Consider the following 19,581-nt stretch of genomic DNA (forward strand, 5'->3'; position numbering starts at 1 on the left):
ATCATCCTATATTAAATTTGTTTTCCAGTAAAACTGACAACTAGCTCATTTACCAAATTTAACTTTCATTACGGTCCAAAAGGAGTCCCGCTCTTCTGGTAAAGAAAATAGGATTGCGGTGAACAAAACGGCTCATGACATGTAGAAGGGCTTTGACGAAGAAAAGGGAGGAGAGTAAACACAAAAGCACGGTTACAAGAAAAAACTGAGAAGGAAATGTCAGGTACTAAAAATTATGGTAGCTTCTGCCTAAGGCTTGACTTGTAGATGATGAGTTGGAGGAAGAAAAATCAGATATTTTGAAGTCGTCTTAAACGACGAGGAAAAATCGTTGATTAAAGTTGCCACCCGTGGAAAACGAGAAAATAGTAGTTGGCTTGAAGAAAGAAAAGTTCGACTGACTGCTTTAAATTTCGGATCTAAATCAAAGCGAAGATCTAAATCGTTGTAGGCACCTGTTGTTAAACATTTGCTCTACACTAAAGTTTCAAAAGATGCAATGATGTATGGTGAGCTTAATGAATCCGCTGCTTTACAGTGTTTTGAAGAAAAACATGGCACTAAAGTAATTCCTTGTGGTTAATTTATTGATAAAACGCTTGACTTCCTAGCAGCTTCTCCAGACGGTGTGGTGGGAGAAGAAGACATCTTAGAAGTTAAGTGTCCTAAGTCAGCGGAACTATTGACCGTACCCGAAGTAGTTAAATAAATCAAGAGCTTTTGTTCGGCACTTGATAAATCATCCAAGGAAATTCAATTGAAAAGAAACCACAACTACTATTATCAAGTAAATGACTTCCTTACAAAGTCCGGACTAATTAAAAAAAAAATAATAAAAAATACGGTAAACGCCGACTATTGGAACCAATTTGTCTGGGGTAAATTTGAAAAATACTAGCATTTGTCCATGTAAGGAGTACATATTTGGTAAATAAAAAACACATTATATCATTTTCACTTTCTATTTTCAGCTGAATAAATTTTGTACCGGTATTGAAAATAAATAAAGCTAGGTAAACACCCAAAACATTTGATTCATTTACTACTTATGAAAAAATTATACTTAACCCACTATTTTTGTTAACATTAATAAATAAATTACTTAAAATCTATGTTGTACTATCTTTGTCTGTTAAAGGCTGGTAAAAAGCTAAATAAAACCAACATATAACAGCTAATTACATTAAAAGTGTAGTAAGAGCGATTTTACATCACGCAGGTGAATGTTGTGCAAAGAGCGGAAGCGAGTTGCATAATTCTCCTAAGTGGTGTAACAAGCTCTTGCGTAACGTGTAACGTACAAGATTTTATCCATTTCACTCATCTTATAACAGTAACTTTCATTTACAAACAAAAGCTATGTTAGGAAAATTCTTCAAATCAAAACAATAAAATTCAAGCGCACAGCTGATTTCTAGCGTTGAACGTAGTCTGCTCCGTAACGTTATATTTTTTAAGTTAACCACTCAACGTTATTTAAATGGGTTTCATTACCTCACCGAGTTTTTTTAAAACTTTACATCACTCGTGAAGTGAAGAAGTTGTATACATCACGCTTCGGATAGGGAAGTTTAACATGGCGGGTTAGGTAAAACATTGTTTTGTAAAACTATTGTGATATCTGAACCTTTTATGATGACGATCTGTGAGTGTGGCTGGTGATCCATGTTTGATTACAGTGCCTGGTCATATTATTTGTCCCATTTTAAATAATTAATTTATTAACTTGCACTTGCTATTAGATTTGTTTTCATTTAGACAGGTAGGATGTGTTTTTAGCGAATTTCCCTATAGGGAAGTAGCTATTACCGTAGGTGGCACGGTAACACCTAGACCCGGGACCGATTTACTTTTTCATTTTGATGTCCCCAGAGGCCAAAAACACCATTCGTTCAAATTTTTATATATGTATATATATATATATATATATATATATATATATATATATATAGACTTATATATATATATATATATATATATACGTCCGTGAACGCGATAACTTGAGTAATTTTTGTCCGATTTTGATGAAATTTGGTTTAAAGGTGTAAAGCGGGATAAACTTGAATGAGTTCGCGAACCAGCACGATCGGACCATGGGAACGGGGCTTTACGGGGGGTTTTATGGGGTAAAAATTGGTTTTTCTCACTTTTGACCCTCAAAACACAAAATTTCCCGATTTCTCTTTAGACCTTTTTAAAGAGCTTAAAAAAACAAATAATTTAGTATATAAAAGTATTTTTGTTCAATTATTAGTAACGAAAAAAATTAAAAAAATTGTAAATTTAAAATTCCCATGTTATTCTTATGGAGAATATTGTCAAATGTTGTAGTTTGCTTGTTTATGGATATATTTTGATCAAACTTGGCAAATTTATTTATTTTGTACTAAGCTATCAATATTTTACTCAAAAACACACTTTATTAGTTTCTTTGTAGCAGCAAACCTAGGTACTCGTTAAACCTAATGTTATAAAAATATATTTAACTGAAAATCAATTCAGACAAATGGAAATTCGCTTAGTCGGCAGGTTTGCTGCGGCGGGGGTATTATTTATACAGGGTGTTCATTTGAAAACTTTCCATATCTGTTGTGTGCAAAGGTAAGGCTTTTAACACTTGTTTGTTCTCATTCCCCCCTAATTTGGACATGCCAAATCCAATAAAATTATTTTCAATTTCGAAAAATTTGAGATTTTTTTATTTTTTATTAGAAAATAACATGGCAAATGCTTTTATTACAAGTTATCTTAAAGAGTAGATCAAGAATAAGCTTGGAAAGAAATTTGGCGCTGTTCCAATCAGTAGTTTGGGTAATACGGTACTTAACTTCAAAGTCCTTTTTTAAAACGTTTTGACCCGCCCTGTAAATACGGTTTAAGATAATTACATTTTTTGCACCAAAATAGTCGGGGCGATTAGACCTTTAAATTAGGTATCACACAACCCATGTTTACATTAGAAGATTTTTCGAAAAGCACCGCTACCCCCAAATTGGGGCATTTTTCGAAATTGAAAATAATTTTATTGGATTTGGCATGTCCAAATTAGGGGGAAATGAGAACAAACAAGTGTTAAAAGCCTTAACGTTGCACACAACAGATATGGAAAGTTTTCAAATGAACACCCTGCCCTGTATGTGATTTGCTACAAACCTATTTAACCTAAGCCAAAGAGGGTTTTATTGTATACACACATTTGACTTATATTTTGTCATGTTTGTCCTCTGCAACTGTCTTTAATAATCACAGCTGTTAGATGTTATTATTGTTAGCTTAGTTGATATGATCCTGCAGTGTCTTTATGACGAATGTTTGTGTTTCTTTATGAAATTGCATTTTGATTTAAAGTTTACTATTTTTACTATAACCAACTCTTAAATTGATATATTTATTAGTACATTTTCACGTAGGTGAATATGAGGAACATTTAACACTTAAATATGCCTAATGTCAAGGAGAAAAAAGTAACTTATCTCAAAAATCTAAAAATGCCAGAAGAGTTGCAGAGTTTCGACGACGAAATGAAACAATAGAAGTACGAGAAGCAGGCTTGCTGACAAGCACAATAACAACTGCTTCACGGCGAGCTGCTGAAACGCCTGCTCAGCGTGAGGCCCGACAAACAGCAGATGCAGATAAGACAGCTGCTTCGCGTGCTCAGGAAACGTCTGCTCAGCGTGAGGCCCGACAAACAGCAGATGCAGATAAGACAGCTGCTTCGCGTGCTCAGGAAACGCCTGCTCAGCGTGAGGCCCGACAAACAGCAGATGCAGATAAGACAGCTGCTTCGCGTGCTCAGGAAACGCCTGCTCAGCGTGAGGCCCGACAAACAGCAGATGCAGATAAGACAGCTGCTTCGCGTGCTCAGGAAACGCCTGCTCAGCGTGAGGCCCGACAAACAGCAGATGCAGATAAGACAGCTGCTTCGCGTGCTCAGGAAACGCCTGCTCAGCGTGAGGCCCGACAAACAGCAGATGCAGATAAGACAGCTGCTTCGCGTGCTCAGGAAACGCCTGCTCAGCGTGAGGCCCGACAAGTGGCAAATGCATATAGGATGACTGCTTCAAGTGCTGACGAAACGCCTGCTCAGCGTGAAGTTCGTCTTTCTAATGATAATGAAAGACATGTGAACCGAAGAGCGAACCAGAAATTAGTGGAATGTGAAAATGATTTAAAATGCAGAAGGGAAGAACGAGCACGTTTTCTGCGCATGAACTGGGATCCTTTTAGAGGTATATGTTTTTAATATAATACAGATATTCCCCATCAGAGTCGTGGTCTGCTTCAACTTGGGAGCATGAATATATGTTGCAGACATTGTGGTGCCTTACAGTAGAAAGGGGAAAGTGCTGGACTTTTCTGCGCTTCAGGTAAAGTAAGACTTCCAACTATTGACGAGCCACCAGAACCCTTTTGATAGGAGAAACTACGCCATCAATATCATTTTTAAGAAGACGCGACAGTATAATTCCTGTTTCCAAATGACGTCACTCGGAACTTCTGGTCCGACAATTTCACACAACTTTCCTACTACGTTTACTTGGATCTTTATTGCCAGCTCCTGACCAGCAACACAAATGTTTACAAGTTTATTTCATAGGAGATGAAACCTTAGAATCTGCCAGACGTCAAGAAGTAATTTCAGGTTTATCATATGATATTGTACAAAAATTTACTTCACACTCACAATCAACTCATCGACACCTTTAAAGTAGCTATGGAGCAGTAGCAAGAGGAGGACCTCAAGGTAGTAATTCGAGCTTATAAGCGTCCTCCAGGTGAACATGAGAGGTGGTAATGCCCCAACGACAAACGAAGTAGCTGCTGTAGTTGTCAATGATGAAATTCTAAGTAGAGACATTGTCTTGCGTAAACTAGACGAAACACTGGTAAGGGTTTCTGAGACACACAGATTTTACGATGCCTTACAGTATACTATGATCTTTTAGCAAGGTCAGGAAGGATACCATTTCTGTATCCCAAAACACAATCCAGTCACTAATCAACCTATACAAAACAAAAAGATTTTTGCTATGGAGTTCTATGCTTTTTATTTTATGTTTCCTATACCAATGCACTTAGCCCTTCTCCGGTTGAATTTTCTTACTCGTTAGCTTCACTTTGATATGCTACAAGTAAAGTTTTTTTTTATAATAGAAACAAAAAAAAATAAAATGCACATAAAAAAATTTTTAATAGCAAAATATGTCAAGTGGCACATAATTTTATGGGATTTGTAATTCTTAACAACTTTGAAATTTACACTTACTTCGTATGTAGATGCGATACTCCCTGGTGTGGATTAACGTTCGCACGAGTGAGTACTACGACTATCCGCAGTACTATCCTGATAATTAGACCAATTCGTTTATACCAAAGCAAAAATGTGGTTCGGATTCCACTATAAACAGTAGGTCCCTTAGTTGCCATTAGCTGTATGGGCTATTAATTAACAGCTGTGTCTAAGGAATGTCGGCCTTAGTCACTAACAAGACTACAAGATCCCGCCACTCATCCCAAACTCATCTCCATTCATACTTGGCTTAAAATACCTACTTTGTAGGGTCGCCATTTACTAAGAAAGTATTAAGTATTAAAGTATTTCTTTTCGTTTTAGTGCAAACAAGTAAAAACATAATTTTCCTATATCAAATGCATGTTATTTGGGTTTAACCCTAATGACCCTATTCCATTTATAACTCAAATAACTATTCATCCCCCATTTTTAAACTAATTGTACCAGGTATTTATAAAAAAATGGTCCAGCAATCCAAAATATGTATTGTTTCTCTTAAATTTGATAAAGGGAAATAAAGGTTTAGTTTGTTTTGTCAGTAACAAAAATCTAAACCAAGAACAACACTTATTACCTAACAGTCAATTAGATTAGTCAGCTTAGTAAGATTCGTAGCACTTATTTGTAAACAATTTTTTTCAGATTTTTTCTGATGTTTTTGCTGATTCAATGAAACCCTTTTATGTGGCTTCTTGCAATTTTTAATAATAATTTCTTACTTTGATAGAAGTAAAAATCACATTAAAATGTATTTGGCACACCAACGTTACCTACGACTGAAAATTGACCAACTTTTACCAGACGAAAATAGAGAAATAAATGGTAACAAAAAAGAATCATTCATTGAGGAAAACTTCCCTGCAAGCTCGTACAAGACCTGAGAAGAGAATTAATGAAAGTAAAGATTACTGCAATCTCCTTGTAAGTCTCAATTAACCACCACTGTACCTATGAATATATTGACCGGTTATTATCATTGACATTTTCACCATCTAAATTAATGTCAAAATCTTAAAATATCTTTTTTATGTGCTTGGTTTAGAATTGCAAGCTAGTTGTTTGTTATATAACCTTAAATAAAATCTGTGATCTTCCATAAAAAAAAGAATCATTGAATTTATCAAAATCATCTAGAATATAAATCTGTGATCTTCATTTTGCAAGTTTAATGCGTGGTATTGTATTCCACACATTTAAATTTATTGTTAATTAAAGTCAACTAGTAATAATTGATACTTTTGTTTTTTTATGTCAATGGAGCCAACATGTTTCGTTTTAACGTGATATTTAACTATAAACAGTATTTTACCAAACTGAATAAAAGAAGATAACAAATTTTTAAGGTTTTCTTGCCTAGTGGACAGGTACTGCTTAGAATATAGGCTACTCTACTTAACTCCAGTAAAAAATCAATTTTCAAAATACTTATGTTTAGTCTTGAGTAGATAGATTTACCGGTTATACTAGTTATATTGTCATCTTCAATAATAATAAATACGACATAATTTCTTATTTCGGTTGTATCCATAGAATCCATTTGTTTCATTATTCTATTTACGTTGGGTGTGATCCAATTTTTTTTAAAGAAGGGTTTATAATTAGTGAAAAGCTAAACGTAGGTGAACATCTCGTTGGGGATTGATTCATTTATTTGGTTAAATAGCAGATAGTTTACACAGGAGTAAATAACAAACTAAAATTAACTAGTAAGATTATTTTTAATTTAAACCATAAAATTAGTCCATATTTTCTTGTAATAGAAGGTTAAACCACGTACAAACTATAATTCAAACATAAATATGACTGATAAAGACAGTGAACAATTTATGTTTCTGAGAACAGTTATTGCTCATTGAACAGTCAGTTGAAGTGTGACTTGGCATAGGCTGTTCTATAATGAAAACTCTTTATAAAGGAACCTTTGATTAATGACTGTGATGCCTCTGTGTGGAGGCATTCAATCTTTCTAGAATATCAACGTCAGTAAAAGGTATTTTTATTCCAATACTAAACTAGCGTAACATATGTGGTAGCGGGTTTCATACCTCTTCAATGTATATCCAAACATGATGTAGGTTTCGTGATCGAAACTACTGTAAAATAATGTATTTTAATAGCTATGGTTTGCCGGCGCTCAACGAAAATCACTATAAATTGTTACAAGAGAATAAATTATTAAACACGAGATATCAAATATCTAGTTTATTTTAAACTTTTAAGATTGAGTATAAATGCATTCTCCTATACGGTTTGCATCGTCTATTAGCGTCATCATGCACAACTAAGTCAATAAGAATCTGATAGTGAAGGCAAATAAAACATTCAATAAATAAAATACTTCTGATGGACCACCCATGCTCTCATTTGATATTTCTATTTCTTTGAGCATTATTGAGGTTTAGATATTCTTTTGTTAGTTTTAGCGGTTTGAATACAAGAAAACAGGGAACTTTTTTACTGTTTTTACTGTTCAAGCTGAAACAAAAATACAACTTTTGCTTAATACATGCCGACTTTTTATGTTTTAAATGTTAAAGACACCATGTTTTGTAGTATTCAAACAACTAAAGCGTACATAAGCAGACATAAAGTTCAATGGTGTAGAATGTTGTTGAAAAGCTTATAAAATGGGCCATTTTTAACATATTTGGACACTTTCTTGTATACAGGGTGTGAACAAATACAATACCCCTTTGTTTTTTATTAATTTTATAAAACATTTTAATTTTTATCTTTTAATCTATTTACAATAGAGTTTTTAAAACTGATACTCCGTAATTTTCTATTATTCTTATTCAAAATTTAATGTAGAACATGAAAATGACATTCATAGGTAATTGAGAAATAGGTGTACTAAGTTTAAAAACATAGCTATTTTTGAAAATTATAAAATAATTCTTTGGGAAGCTAATTTTTAGACTTGGAACCTTTTATATGCACCATTACACTGCATTTACTTTGTACTTGTATAATGAGTAACAATCACCCTGTATAAATATTACAGCGTAATGCAGCATTGATGGACATGGTCGATATCACACATAGGGACAGCTAATCCACAGAGAACACCTGCACGTCCCTGAGGAGAGCATTGCTGGTAATCTGGGTATACAACTGACATCTGAATTATGGATAAAGAATCCCTGAACAGAAAAATATATTTTATGGCACGACACAACATCAGGGATTGGTTACTACAGTAACCCATCGTTTATTAACAATATAACTAACCGTAAAAAGTTGGACGTAAACGTTTAAATTATGATGCTGTTATTAAAAGCAAAGATCTTAGGTGTAAATTTGCCTGTATACAGTTGTTTGTTCTGTCTGTGTAAGTTAGTTGTATAACAATGAAACTTTAAAAGATTTGATGGGCAAATTAGAATGAGACACTTTGCGCCACACTTAGTATTTTGAGGACAGTTTTGATTAATGTACAGGCAACTTACATATTTGAGTGTGATGTTTTATTGATTTATTGATTAAGAAAACAAATACAAAAAACTTCAATGGAAAATATCCATCTAAATTATAAAGATATGGTCATCCAACCTGGTTTGTACACATCAAAGTATGTCAAAAAGAGGAAGCTTAAACGGTATAAAGATTATTCTCAATTTAGCGTAATATCGAGACGATGTATCATGCATCAGTTGCATGGGTTTAAGTCTCACATCATAGAACTAGAGATAATAATTTTAGCAAATGTTAGCTTTATCTCAGATGAGCCTGGAAGAGTCGTAATGTCTGTTAATGGGTTCAGGAGATCCAACTTGAAAACAAAGCCAAACTAATGGAACTGTGCTTTTACTCGCAAGATTATTTAAACTTTAAAAGATCTTTGTTATATTTGGCCCATATTATACAGTACGATTACGCCCCCAAAATATCAAGAATCACCTAGTACTATGTAGGCCTACGTGAAATTAAATTGTACACAACTTAAAAGAAAATTAAATTTGAACATTTACAGATTGTAAATCCATTCATAAAAATAAGAGACTCCGTAAATAAAAACAGTCGTAGAATTAAGTGGTTAATTAGTTTTCTGTTCTATAAAAATGATGTAAGATTGTCTCTCACACTTTTTGTTAATATTTTAATTTATGATGACAGTTTGAGTTTTATAAATGACTGAAACATCAGGAATTTTGGAAAAACGTTTGTCCTTTATGTCAATGGAGCCAACGTGTTTGGTTTTAACGTGATATTGAAATTTTACCAACTTGAAGATAACAACTTCTTTAAGGTTTTCTTGCTTCGTTGGCAGATACTGCTTAAAACGAATAATAAAATGATGTCTGAAAAATATTATAGTAACATCTATAACTCATCAATGATGATTTTACTATATTCTTAACTTTCTGTTCACATATCCTTTAGCACAGTCCTTACATATGGACTAGGTGTTAAATTCTTGCCCGGTCAGATATTCACAGTTTTTGTTCACAGATTCTGTCAGATTATCATTGGTTATTGATAAGTCATTGTTATCAGCTTCAATCAGTTCTTCCATTAACAACTTATTTTTATTTTTGGAGTGTTAATATACATTTTCTAAACGTGTGAAAATCATGTTTCAATGTGACATAGGATTTTTGCAATTATATATTCTTGTTTTTATCAATATTCCATCCCTCCAAAGTTTGCCTAAAGTAGTTAACTAGTTTATCAAAAGGCTCAATTAGTTTACTTAGATCATATCTTAAAGGAACTGACAATTCAGTGATTTTCTTTAATGGAATAAACTAACTCTTCATCCAAGGGATATTATAAAATATAGGTAAGTATACCTATGAGTATAACATTAAATTATATACCTATATAATTTACATAGGTATATATGAATCATAAAATTGATAGTTCATATAAACTGAAAAATAGCCATAAAATTTAGTTTATAAACCTGTATTAATTTTACGTAGTTTGTATCAATTTTTCAAGATACATATTCCTTAATATTTATTCAAACATAATGCACTAATTACATTTACAGTAGTAGTGTAATACAACAAATATTGGACGAAGACAATAATAATGTCTTTTTAGGAGTCCCACTAATGTATCTTTAGAAGATCAATATGGAGAGCTTCTATCCGCAGACGCTCCTCAAGAAACTCCTCAGGAAGTATTCAATGATACTGGTAAAAAGAGTAATGGCGACTGTTCCGTATTCAAGCGCTACCTAGATATTTCCAGACGTTTCATATCATACAATAACCTTTGTCCTGTCACGTGATGTCTGGAAACCCCAATCTCGCCCCAGTTCTCTTGCATTCATGCAACTACTAACATGTCCCCGGCACAATTAACTCCCAATTGCTGCTCTCATCTCTTAACCCCAAAGTATATTTAATTATTATTAGTGACACATATTAAAAGTGAACTATTGAACATTTGTGAAGTGAAACACTACTACTACTATGCAATAAATATATACAATAAGTTGCCAAACTCCATCCTGCACCTTGAAAAAAGGAAACTCCTTAAGATGGTTACAGCGTATCTCAAAGACAAAGCCTACTACTCGCTGAAGGAGTACTTTGAAGACCCTCTATTAGGCCTAGGCTGAAGTATGCCTGTCCACAGCCTTAGTTTTAATTGTATATATGTGTAAATAAGTGAGTTTATATATTTTTTAATGACGCCATCAATCCCCCATGGGGTAAAAGATGAAGAATCGGTAATAAGGTAATAAGGTACTGCCGGTCCGGGTCTGTGTACGAGCAATACGCAATAGCTGGCCAGCAGAAGAAACTCGTGTACGTCTACCGGCTTCGTCTTCTCAACACTTCAGTTAAAAGGAAGGTACCTCATCAATCTCATTACAGTATTATCTGTTAAATAATTAGTGACAAGTTTTTAATATTGCTCTTTCAACATACAGTCCATTTGAACATTTTTAGGCAAGTTTACCCCCCATCCGCTGGTCCTGTCGAGTCGGACGAAAATCTTATCATTAATAATATATTGTGCTTTTATTAGCCTAGCTACTGTAACTGTTAAAATTGTACAACTAAACTCTTAAAAGTGTCACTTCTCTAAATAATTAGAGCAGTATTTGTATTCTCCATTACTATTTTTGGTGAATAAATAATATTTTATTTCATTCCCCTGTGCCATCTCAGACGTGAATATTTCATGTTAGTTTCATGTTCATGTCCTCCCACTGCTACATGAATCACGTCATATTTCCTTTCAACTAGTTATTTGAAATCAGGAATTAGTTAGGATATTTAATATTTTCTCTAAGTTTCTCAATCAATTCACCATATCAATTATTGTCATTAACAATAATTTTTGTCTGCACTTTGTTTCGTCCTTAATTTTCTAACATATTTTCACTTATCAGAAAGTCAGCCATTTTATATTTTCTGTCCTTGCGATGCACCTTGGTAGCGAACTTCTCCACTAGAGCGCTCTGCCTACAGTCTGCTCGTCGCAAGAACCAATGAGCGTCGAGATTCGTAAAACAAAATAAATCGCCCAATGATATTGCTTCTTCAAATTGATCATATGTAAAACTCAGTTTCAAGCACAGGAAATCAGCTGACTGAATATAAAACACACTCCAGCCAAACGTAACCTTCAAGTTTATTTATTTACATCTTGGAAAATATTGTTTTGTGTGAATATTAAACGAAATATTAGTGGTTGAATCGATTCTTGTCTACATTAAGGATATTGCTCATAATAAATACTTCCCTACTCAATTTATTCTGCGAAAATACTGATTCAAATTAAATGACTTGTGTTAAATAGACTTTACCTTTATTTACTATGTCTATCCTGGGTCTGATGGTAAAGTGAAATATAATTTTACATTCATTATTTCTTATAGAGTGAATGTAAATGAATTGATTTATTCTGAGCTATTAATTTGCATTATTGTTAGGCCTAAGACTTGGAGTTATTTTGATATTTAGGTGTTGGGAATCTTTACATAGGCCTAAACTTATGATAAACTTAGGCCTATAGCTTACTCTTTTGATTACATAAATGGTCTGTTAAAATGAGATTCTCTACACTAGTGAAAAAGGCAAAACTTGTCAAAAATAGGCTTCAGAAAATAAGCAAGTTTGTGTCAGCCCAAATTACTCTCTCAGAAACTCAATCATTAAATGTTGTTTCCATTCAGCGCTTACACAACTATGATGATGAAGTTAGAGGTTTATTCTCTGATTTTAAAGCTTTATTCGATAAAGTGGTTTATGATGATCCTGGTACTGATTATGACGAAACTGAAGCATGCTCTATGCAAGATGAAATTTCGGACTTGTACATTTCTCTGATCAGTGACTTGAAAATAGTATTACCTGCTAAAACTAAAGAAGTAACACCTCCCACCCAACCATCTCTACGACTGCCCAAATTTGAGTTGCCCAAATTCAGCGGTAACTACGAAGAATGGGTTAGCTACTACAATATTTTTGAGGCTTCTATTAATAGGAATGAAACATTGGCCCCTGTGACTAAGTTCCAATATCTGCTTAGTTCTTTAAGTGGTGAACCCTTAGATTTAGTAAAGAGCTTAAGCATAACTGCAGAAAACTTTGATGTTGCACTTAGGCTGCTTAAGGATCGCTATGATAACAAAAGGCGTGTTGTAACTCAGCTTGTTACAAAAATCATTGATTTGCCATGCATAAGTAGTGGTTCTCTCAAAAGTCTCCAACATTTTCTCACAGTTTATAAAGAGAACACTCAAGTTTTGAAAAATCTCAACCATGACATAACAGCTGAAAATACTCTGCTTGTCCTAACGCTTTTGAAAAAGTTACCTACTGATTTAAGAAAATCTTTTGAGGATTCTCGCATCACAAACAATGACATACCTGCAGTAAATGATCTAATTCAATTCCTTGAAAGAGAATTTAAACGATTAGAAGGAGCTAGTATCGGTCTTGGTCCCTCAGCTAACACAAGATACCCTTCAGTGCAAAAGACTCAATCTAATAGTTATAGGCCTAAACCTCTTCGAGATAGTAAACCTTACTCCTCTCAAGCTAAAACAGCTTTCGTCACAGTGACCAACACTTGTAAGTTTTGTCAAGCATCCGATCACAATATATACAAGTGTCAAGCCTTTCAGGCTAAAAGTAGAGGTGATAGAGTTGAATTCACTTGTAAAAATAATCTATGCGCCAACTGCCTAGGCCATCTACATGATACTAATAACTGTCCTTCTCATAGAGTGTGTCGAATGACTCAACTCCCACACAACAGCAGCCAAGTTACCCAACCAAGGTTTTTGAAAAAAAATATGGTAAGCCGCCTACAAATAACGCACCCCAAAGCCATGTCACCGCACCAGTGAATAAAAGTGCTCTTGTAGGATTGTCTAGCCAGTTAAACCCAACTAAAACAACAATTTTACTTGGAACATGTTTAGTTCAGGTGTTTTCCAAAGATGGTCAGCAAACTGTACTCCGTGCTGTGCTCGACTCTGCATCTCAACTTACATTGATATCTGAAAGAGCTGTTCAGCTCATCAGTGCCTCCCGTACTCGAGCACATGATGAAATCCAAGGAATTTCTGGCTCACTAATCCATTCTAGAGGAATAGTGCACATTGATATATCTGCAGTTAATGGTCAACGCTTAGCCTACCATCATCCATGCTTGGTTTTGAATCGTATCACTTCACCACTGCCTCAGGTCCCAGTCTCACCTCAAGTGAAGGGATCTTTAAATGATTTTGTTCTTGCAGACCCCTGTTTTGACAAACCTGGAGAAATTGATCTATTGATCGGAGCTGATTTATTCGCTCTCTCACTGACTGGTGAGCAGCACTTCTTAGGCCATAACCTGCCCCAAGTTTTAGGAACTATATTCGGATTTGTTGTAATGGGCATAGCTCCTGTTGCTACATCTGAGTTATCAATCCCAAAAACTGTTTCTTTTCTCACTACACATGATGGAGACCTTCACAGTTCACTTCAAAGGTTTTGGTCAATCGAAGAACCCCCGACATGTGTCAAGACTCAGTCAGAAGAAGATGTTCTCTGCTTACAGCATTTTGAAAGAACCCATACACGTGATAACTCTGGTCGATATGTTGTTAAGTTACCGAAAAGACCAAATCATCCACTATTAGGTGAATCTTGTAGTACAGCTCAACTTAGACTTAAAGCGATGGAAAGAAAATTTGCTGCTCAGCCCGAATTCAAAGATTTATACTCCGAATTTATGGATGACTACATCAAATCAGGTCACATGAGTGCATGTGAGCAACCCATTTCTGGTGAATGTTACTATTTACCCCATCATGGAGTATTTAAGGAGAATCCCCCTAATTCCAAAATACGAGTCGTATTTGATGGTAGTTCCAAAACAAACAATGGCGTCTCCCTAAACGATATCCTCATGCCTGGCCCTAAGTTGCAGAATGATATTAGTGATGTCTTGCTGTACTTTAGGTGTCACAAGTTTGTGTTCACTTGTGATATACGACAGATGTATCGCCAGATTCTGGTGGCTGAAGATGACAAGAAATATCAGTTAATCTTTTGGCGATCCAACCCTGATGAATCCCTTCAAGTCTTAAAGCTAAATACCGTCACCTACGGTCTCAACTGTTCCCCCTTCATTGCGATCAGAACATTACAACAATTGGTCAAAGATGAGGGTCACTCATACCCCAAGGCGTCTGAGATTCTAACTAAATCAATATTTTATGACGACATCATCGCTGGAGCAGAAAGTCTTGATGAAGCTTTGTCTGCACAGAATGAACTCAAGAACTTGCTCTCTAGAGGAGGTTTTGAACTCCGAAAATGGATTAGCAACGCACCCCAACTATTGGACCAAGTCCCAATTGAACACAAAGAGACTCCAGTGGAGTTAACTGAAAATAGTGAAGCCTTCTTCAGTGTCCTAGGTCTAAAATGGACTCCAGAGTCCGACATGCTTTCTTACAAGGTTAAGGATGTTGAAATAAGTGCTATACTTACAAAGAGAAGAATATTATCTACAATCGCTAAACTGTACGATTTACCAGGATTTCTTACACCCGTAATTTTCTGGGCAAAAACACTTATTCAGTATCTCTGGACAACAGGGCTAACTTGGGATGAACCTGTTCCAAATGATGTTAGAACCAAGTGGCATTCATTCTTAGAAGAACTCCCAATAATTCAAGAATTAAGAATTCCACGCTACATTTCTACTTCTCTGCATACGGCTGTGCAACTCCACGGCTTCAGCGATGCTTCAGAGAAAGGCTACACTGCTGTTGTCTACCTTCGTGTCACTGACTCTCAAGAGAATACAAGGCTCTATCTCATCGTCTCTAAATCAAAAGTCGCTCCTTTGAAAAGAATTTATCTGCCACGGCTTGAACTTTGTGGCGCTCACTTACTGGGAAAACTTCTTCAATATTCTTCAAACATACTCTCTGCTCATATGAAGATTGAATCAATCTATGCTTGGTGTGACTCCACAATTGTCCTAACCTGGATACGTACTCTTCCATACCGCTTGAAAGTCTTCATTGCCAATCGTATTTCAGAACTCCAAGAATTGGTCTCTCCTCACTCATGGAATTATGTCAAATCTCAAGACAACCCGGCAGATTGCGCCACTCGTGGTCTTTCACCCTCTCAAATTGTGACTCATCATTTATGGTGGAATGGACCGGAATGGTTACAGTCATCGTCAGATTCTTGGCCTAAGCCAAAATTCACACCTGTTATTGATGATGACACTCTTGAAATAAGGCCAAATCCTCTAAACGTTCTAGCAACCACAGAGAAGATTAAACTCACTGATTTTGATATACTGGAAAAATATTCATGTTTCAGGAAACTTGTAAATGTCATGGCATATATATTGCGATTCATTCATAATCTACAAGCCAATGATTCCCGCATCGGACGACTTACTTGCCAAGAAATTTCGTCTGCGAAATTAAGAATTTTCAAACTCATACAAAATACATCATTTAAGGATTACATCTCTGCTCTCAAAAAGGGATCTCAATGCAGCTTAAAACTTGCTCGTTTATCCCCATATATTGATGACAGTGGAATAGTGCGAGTAGGCGGCAGGTTGAAACATTCCAACCTTACACAAGATGCGAAACATCCAGTTTTGTTACCTAAATCTCACTGTGCTGTCAAACTGTTGATTATGCATTATCACCTAAAGCATCTACACGCAGGCCCTCAATTGCTGCAGTCTATTCTGTCTCAAGAGGTTTGGATATTATCAGCCCGCAGCGTGATAAGATCTGTGATTTTCAAGTGTCAAAGATGTTTCAGACTTAAGCCTGTAAACAAACCTCCACTGATGGGAGATCTTCCTGAGACTCGATTAAAACCTGTAAGGCCATTCTATCACACTGGCATGGACTATAGTGGACATTTTGACATTAAAGTTCATTCAACTAGGAACGCTCAACGGTTAAAATCATACCTCTGCCTCTTTGTATGTTTTGCTACGAAAGCTGTGCACCTAGAAATTGTAACAGACCTATCTGTAGACTCCTTCATAGCTGCACTAAAACGTTTTGTTTCTCGTCGTGGATTGTGTGCCCACTTATACTCAGATTGCGGAACTAACTATGTTGGAGCCTCAAAGCAACTCATGAAAACTTTTCAGAATTTCATGAAGGAATCAAACACTAAAGATGCTCTTAACAACTTCGCGTTAGATCATTCAATAAATTTCCACTTTCAACCACCAGCCGCTCCCCACCAAGGAGGCCTATGGGAGAGTGCTATAAAAAGTTCTAAATATCATCTGAAAAGAGTCATAGGCGATAGAGTTCTAACACTAATGGAAATAATAACACTCGCCACACAGGTGGAGGCTGTACTAAACTCGAGACCTTTGACAGCGTTATCCGCAGATCCATCCGACATCTCAGCCCTTACTCCGGGTCATTTTCTTATCGGCACTTCTCTTGTGGCAGTACCGGAACCAAATCTTGAAGAGGTTCCCGAAAATCGTCTCAACCATTGGCAAACTGTACAAGCCCTACATCAACGCTTCTGGCAACGTTGGCATCAAGAATATTTACATCAGCTACAACAAAGAAAGAAATGGGAAAAGCCCAACAAGAATCTAGAAGTGGGTGATCTCGTTATAATTCAGGACCCTAGAACACCACCACTACTTTGGCCTCTTGGACGCATAGTGAAGACTTCGCCTGGATCAGACGGCATCGTCCGAGTTGTCACCATCAAGACTCAGCGGGGAACCTTCTGTCGTCCAGCTACCAAGGTGTACCCGCTCCCCTGATCTCATTATCAGACCAAACAAAATGTTTATTCAATTTTCAAACATATTTCTATTTCAATGTTATGTATATATATTTAATCTATGTTTCTTATATTTCAATGTCAATCTTTATTCATTATGTGTCACTTTGTAACTTTCTCAATGTTTTGAACCATGTATGGTTCAAGGCGGGCGGCATGTTCCGTATTCAAGCGCTACCTAGATATTTCCAGACGTTTCATATCATACAATAACCTTTGTCCTGTCACGTGATGTCTGGAAACCCCAATCTCGCCCCAGTTCTCTTGCATTCATGCAACTACTAACATGTCCCCGGCACAATTAACTCCCAATTGCTGCTCTCATCTCTTAACCCCAAAGTATATTTAATTATTATTAGTGACACATATTAAAAGTGAACTATTGAACATTTGTGAAGTGAAACACTACTACTGCCGGTCCGGGTCTGTGTACGAGCAATACGCAATAGCTGGCCAGCAGAAGAAACTCGTGTACGTCTACCGGCTTCGTCTTCTCAACACTTCAGTTAAAAGGAAGGTACCTCATCAATCTCATTACAGTATTATCTGTTAAATAATTAGTGACAAGTTTTTAATATTGCTCTTTCAACATACAGTCCATTTGAACATTTTTAGGCAAGTTTACCCCCCAGCGACTTTGATGATCAATTACGCCAGTTAAATGAAATTGAATCTACACAAAAACCCGACTACGGAAGACCTAACGAACAACGACACCGACCAGCACAGGGGATTGCCAAGGTGTTAAGCTTCATGAAAGAAAAATAGGAAAGAAAAACCCACCAAGCCTTAATCAGATAAACTGATTTTTTTTATAATTATAAAAAAACTACCGAGGATCAGAGACAGAAAACAGGTAATATAACCCTTATTGATAAATGTTAAACACTTAGAGATCACTCTTTCCTAATTTACTACTTTACAGTAGATACATTTAAAAGCATTCTTTTCCCAAGTGACGCCCAGAGCACTAAAGAATTCAAAATGCAAAATATAAACACAATATTGATAAATATACAACAATCGTCATCGCCGAAGTTTATTTCAGCATCAATCTATTATTTTAACTATTGTTTAGCGATGGTAAAACAGTATTGTATCAGAAAAGTGTGTATTACGTTTAAGTTACAAGACCAACCATTATTTACATGCGTGAGAGAACTGCATAAACAAGATACGTGAAAGTCTTCCTAACAAAAGATTGCTTTTTCTGTTGTAACAAACGAAGTATTATTATGTAGCAACCTTCTGTTTTTACAATTGTCGTCAAAATGTATGCTTTTGACAATTTATAGAGCGTAAAACGTTACCGTTTAAAATGATTAAGAAATGTTTTCTATCAGGAATGAACAAGATCTAAAGTAAACAAATACCGTACAGAGAATGAACGAAACAATGCTCAGATACTTAAGAACAGTTATGCTGTTTAATCTATCGCTATAATGGTATATAAGCACAGTATTGATTTCATGACCCTTTCTTATGAAACATTTTCTTTCTCTTTAACCAGCATTTGAAATATTTTAATCACAAACAAATAACAGTTTATTAACAAATGATTCTTTTTTAATTAAAAAGAAAAATAAATATTTTGCTTTTGCAACATTTTTCCTTAATTTGTTGTAGGATAGAGGAGACCAACAGATCCTTTTAACTCCAGAATATAAGCGATTTAACTGGAACAATATTATAGCTTTTAAATTTGTAACTAATAATATAGGCTACTGTAATTTCTTTTACAATATTCTGCAATAGCTGTTATATATTTTTAATAATACATCCAACGTATTGTGAGGATATAGGACCAAAGAAAATAATTTATTACACATTTTAATAGTTTCAACCCCCCTAATGTGCAAGTCTTTACATTCAGCAGGCCTGATATTTATGCATGATATACAACAGAAACGACCTCGAACGTCCATAGTTAAAGTAAATGATAACAGAGAGCTACTACAAGCTATGGACTAAATATGAGGATAATGTTGGTGAGGTACTCGTTTGCCATAAAGCATTTAGTTT

The 19,581-nt window shown here is 35.4% G+C and overlaps 1 protein-coding gene across 1 annotated transcript; it reads left to right on the top strand.

Annotated features, from left to right (window-relative positions):
• Window positions 1-4,054: 4,054 nt before the first annotated feature.
• On the top strand, window positions 4,055-17,539 carry LOC128984491 (uncharacterized). Its single transcript, XM_054403820.1, has 4 exons — window positions 4,055-4,232; window positions 4,315-4,370; window positions 12,435-12,707; window positions 13,490-17,539. Exons 1-4 carry the CDS (start codon window positions 4,055-4,057, stop codon window positions 17,537-17,539), a joined length of 4,557 nt encoding a protein of 1,518 aa, XP_054259795.1.
• The last annotated feature ends 2,042 nt before the right edge of the window (window positions 17,540-19,581 follow it).

Source organism: Macrosteles quadrilineatus, unplaced genomic scaffold (genome assembly GCF_028750875.1).
Source record: "Macrosteles quadrilineatus isolate MER2022 unplaced genomic scaffold, UCM_ALF_1.0 Scaffold_2__2_contigs__length_208266976, whole genome shotgun sequence".
In the NCBI taxonomy this organism is placed as follows: Eukaryota; Metazoa; Arthropoda; class Insecta; order Hemiptera; family Cicadellidae; genus Macrosteles; species Macrosteles quadrilineatus.

Coding starts and splice junctions, on each gene's coding strand:
- LOC128984491 (XM_054403820.1), top strand. CDS start 4,055: ATGACTGCTTCAAGTGCTGACGAAACGCCTGCTCAGCGTGAAGTTCGT. Junction 4,233..4,314: donor GAACTGGGATCCTTTTAGAG/GTATATGTTTTT, acceptor TATATGTTGCAG/ACATTGTGGTGCCTTACAGT. Junction 12,708..13,489: donor GCGGTAACTACGAAGAATGG/GTTAGCTACTAC, acceptor TCCTTCTCATAG/AGTGTGTCGAATGACTCAAC.